Source organism: Penaeus japonicus, unplaced genomic scaffold, assembly GCF_977035675.1.
Source record: "Penaeus japonicus unplaced genomic scaffold, GWHDUDI00000001_assembly GWHDUDI00000041, whole genome shotgun sequence".
In the NCBI taxonomy this organism is placed as follows: Eukaryota; Metazoa; Arthropoda; class Malacostraca; order Decapoda; family Penaeidae; genus Penaeus; species Penaeus japonicus.
The window spans coordinates 546,807-551,806 of NW_028234443.1; the positions used below are offsets into that span (position 1 = coordinate 546,807).

General features: G+C 33.9%; 1 protein-coding gene across 1 annotated transcript in view; it reads left to right on the forward strand.

The window, feature by feature from the left end:
* LOC122249938 (uncharacterized) overlaps window positions 1–5,000 on the forward strand; it is a 22,960-nt gene that overhangs the window by 17,595 nt on the left and 365 nt on the right. Inside the window, exons 3-4 of the mRNA XM_086534312.1 lie at window positions 3,731–3,907; window positions 4,283–5,000. The exon at window positions 4,283–5,000 is cut by the window's right edge and continues 365 nt beyond it. Of these exons, the coding sequence (XP_086390438.1) occupies window positions 3,731–3,907; window positions 4,283–5,000 (895 nt within the window). The remainder of the gene's footprint in view (window positions 1–3,730; window positions 3,908–4,282) is intronic.

The window sequence follows — 5,000 nt, forward strand, 5'->3', positions numbered from 1 at the left end:
CTTTTCAAATACAGATATTATTACAGTCATTTCAAAAATAATTCATTTTTAATACATAAAATTGCATATCAACATACGTATTTTTAAATCAGCAGTCCATTTTTCAAAAATGCAGTCATATTCATAAAAAAACATATATTCATAAAAAAGTTTATATTCATAATACAGGCATATTCTAATATTTTATTTTCATAATCAGTAATATTCTAATACAGGCAAATGCAATACATACATGTGCATATTCCTACATACATGTTCATGTGTAAGACCAAATGTGAAATTCAATACATACTGTGACAATATTCATACAAGAAGAGCCAATGCGCATCCAACAAGTACGCTAGTTCTCCAATACATGTGCAGGAGTCTTCATAATACAGTGTAATATTCCTACATACATGTGCATATCATCATGGCATGGCATATTGTAGAGCATAACATGAGCATTTAATACATACATGTGCATATGCATAACCGACCAGTGCAACTTCAAGAGAACATGTGCCTATTATACATACATGTGCATCTGCATACCACCAAGTGCATAGGTCATCAGCAAAATGTACAAATTCATAATACATGTTCATCTATACAGACGATCAGCAATATACAAATAAACATACAACGTGCAAATGAGTACAAAAGTGCAACTTCAAGCATCCTGATCCATATAATACATACATCAGATATGCAGTACTACATGTGATAAATATAACATACAGTGTATAATCAAGCTTACAAGAGACATTGCATACATGTATGTGTATATGTTCATATAAACATGTGCATATTCATACATGTATGTGCATATTCATACATACATCCAATGTGCATGATTCATAGCATACATGTGGCATATTCATACAATAAATGTGCATATTCTCCTCATACATACATGTGCATATCATACATACATGTGCATATTGAATCGAACATACATGTGCATGTGCATATTCATACATACATGTAGCAATATTCCTACCATGTGCCCATGTTCATACATCCATGTACATATTCATACATACATGTGCATATTCATACATACAAGTGCATATTCATACATACATGTGCATATTCATACATGCATGTGCATATTTATACATACATGTGCATATTAATACATACATGTGCATATGCATACAGACATGTGCATATTCATGCATACATGTGCATATTCATACATACATGTGCATATGCATACCTACATGTGCATATGCATACATGCATGTACATATTCATACATACATGTGCATATTCATACAGACATATGCATATTCAAACATACATGTGCATATGCATACATACATGTGCATATTCATGCATACATGTCCATATTAATACATACATCTGCATATTCATACATACATGAGAACATATTCAAACATACATGTGCATATGCATACATACATTGTGCATAAGTCATGCATACATGATTGTACATATTCATACATACATCTGCATATGCATACATACATTACATATGCATATTCGCAAGACCTGACCATGTGCAAAGCATACATATGTGCTAAATTTCATGTATACAAGTCCTTATTTATACATATACGTGGAATATTTCCATGCATACATGTGCATGCATGCATACATGCACGTGTGTATAATCATATATACATGTGCATAAGCAACCAGCAAGTGTCAAACACATAAAAACCTGAGCTATGCTACAACATGTGCAATTTCATACAAGACATGTGCATATTCATACGTACATGTGCATATTCATACGTACATGTCAATATTCATACTATCATGTGCATATTATACATATATGTGCATACAATTCATACACGTGTTATATTCATTCATACATGTGTCAAGAATTTACTTACATATATGTGCATATCTATACATACACGTGTATATTCATGCATACATGTGCATATTTATACATATATGTGCATATCTATACATACACGTGTATATTCATGCATACATGTGCATAAGCATACATGCATGTGTATAATCATATATACATGTGCATATGCATACATACATGTGCATATTCATACGCACATGTGCATATTCATACGTACATGTGCATATTTATACATATATGTGCATATTCATACATACATGTGCATATGCAAACATGCATGTACATATTCATACAGACATATGCATATTCAAACATACATGTGCATATTCATACATCCATGTGCATATTCATACACACATATGCATATGCATACATGTGCATATATATACATGACATGTGCCATATTTTGGGAGGGGTACGTACATGGGCAATCATGCATACATGCATGTGCATTTTCATACATACATGTGCAATCTGAATACATGCATGTGCCATATTTCATACATACATGTGCATATGGCATACATGCGATGTGCATTAATTCATAGCATACATGTGCATATTCATACATATATGTTGTTACAAAAAATATTCATACGTACATGTGCATATTCAATACATACATGTGATTATTCCATACATAACCTTTGCATATTTATAACATACATAGCGTGGTCGTACTCATAAATACATGTGCATAAAACATACATACATGTGCATATTCATACCACATGTGCATATTCATACAAACATATGCATAATCATCAATACATAACATATGCATATTCATACATACATGTTGCAAATTCATACATACATATGCATATTCATACATACATGTGCATATTCATATACATCATGTGTACTTCATACTAATACATTGTGTCATTTTCATAAAAGCACGTGTAGTAATTTACACGTTGATATTCATAAATGCACGTCCGATATTCATAAAATACACGTCGATATTCACTAAATACACGTCGATATTCATAAATACACGTCGATATTCATAAATACACGTCGATATTCATAAATACACGTCGATATTCATAAATACACGTCGATATTCATAAATACACGTCGATATTCATAAATACACGTTGATATTCATAAATACACGGCGATATTCATAAATGCACGTCGATATTCATAAATACACGTCGATATTCATAAATACTCGGCGATATTCATAAATACACGGCGATATTCATAAATACACGTTGATATTCATGAATACACGTTGATATTCATAAATACACGTTGATATTCATAAATGCATGTTGATATTCATAAATACTTATGACCATTATCATTATTACCATGATTATCATTAACATCTTCATGAATAACGTGATTGTAGTTACCGCAAGCATTAGTATAATGGTAATCATTAGAACTGTCTTTGATATTACAATCCTCATTAGCATTTTACTAAGAATGATTTTATCATATTTATTAGTACAATTATTATCATTATGATTATCATTTTTACAATCATCCTTATACTTACCACTATCATTGATGTTTCCATTATCAACATCTCCATTAATTACATTACTACTACCTTTAGCACCTTTTCATTATTACCAGTATCATTATTACTGCATCATCATTAGCATTTTTTCTCATATTTACCAGCATGGGTATTATTACTATTATCTTTGATATATCCATCATCATTGATTCAATATCGATTTAATACATATCAAAATTACCATTTGTACTATTGTTATCATTAAATCCATTATTATCGTTATTAATACCATCTTTATTATTTCTTTTATAGTATGATTATTACTGTGATAATTTCAAACCAATTTGTATTGCATCTAATCAAGTAATAGCATTATATTTATATCCATCAACGATTTTACAATTTTCCTCCATCTGTAGGAAGCAGGTCCTGGACGAGTGAAGAGGACTGCCCTTCCTCGTCCCCCAACACCTGGGGGGAGCCTGGAGTTCCCTTACTCTACCTCCGCCTCTCCCGTCCAGTCAAGCCACAACCTCGTAGAGCGATCATTCTCTTGCGTTGACGCCGAAGGAAAGGCATCACTCGGGTGGTGGAAGGTCAGCTGTGTGGAGAGCGAGAGATATCTCTTGTAATCAATTCGTGTGGAAATCAGGTACGGGTCATTACACAGCATGGATAGATCTTAGCGTGTCTCTATTTATGAATGTGTATTTGTATGTACAGTTATGTATCAATATGAATGTGTGTGAGACAGATCTTGAATGGATTTATATTCATAGATATAATTATGTTACCCTTTGTCTGTCCGGGAATCGGTATGTTGGTGTGTGTGTTCATTATTGAAATGATAATACAATACAATAATTTCATCTTATATTGTATTTCATCCTTATCTATAATATCTTATATCCTTATCAATGTTATTTTGTTTGTCACTTTCAACGTATGTTATCCTCACGCGCGTAAATTAGTTTGCGAGCGCGCTCGCGACGATGAGGTTCCTGCCAGACTGGCAGCCTTTGGTCCCACTCAGGGACGAGGAAATCTACGGCGCAGGGGTCGCAATCAAGGAAGAGGCCAGCGAAGGTGTCACCGAAGAGACGTGTGTGGAAATTAAGGAAGAAAGCCTTGATTACGCAGATGAAGTGAGGGATGATGTGAGCAAGGCAGCAACAGAGCATGGATTTCCCTTCTATAAAGATCTCAAACAGGAAGATTTCGAAAGAGACTCAAGTAATGAAGATTCCAATGACGCATTGCCGACAGCTCCATTCGTGGCTGAGGATTTTGGACCCAAGGGGTCATCAGATGAGGATCAGGCGGCGCACAGGGAAGGCCATGAGGACCTTCCACATAGAAAAAGCGAGAAAAGGAAATGTGTTGTTTGTGAAGTGTGTTGCAAGAAATTCCTTTATAAGAGCAAACTCACGACTCACATGAGAGTACATACAAAGGAGAAGCCGTATAGCTGTGAGGTTTGTGAAAAGGCTTTCTCTTGGAAACATGATCTAGTAAATCATATGAGAGTACATACAAAGGAGAAGCCATATAGATGTGAGGTTTGTGAAAAGGATTTCTCTTGGAAACAGGATCTAGTAAAGCATATGAGAGTACATACAAAGGAGAAGCCATATAGCTGTGAGGTTTGCGAAAAGGCTTTTTCACGGAAACAACATCAAGTAGAACACA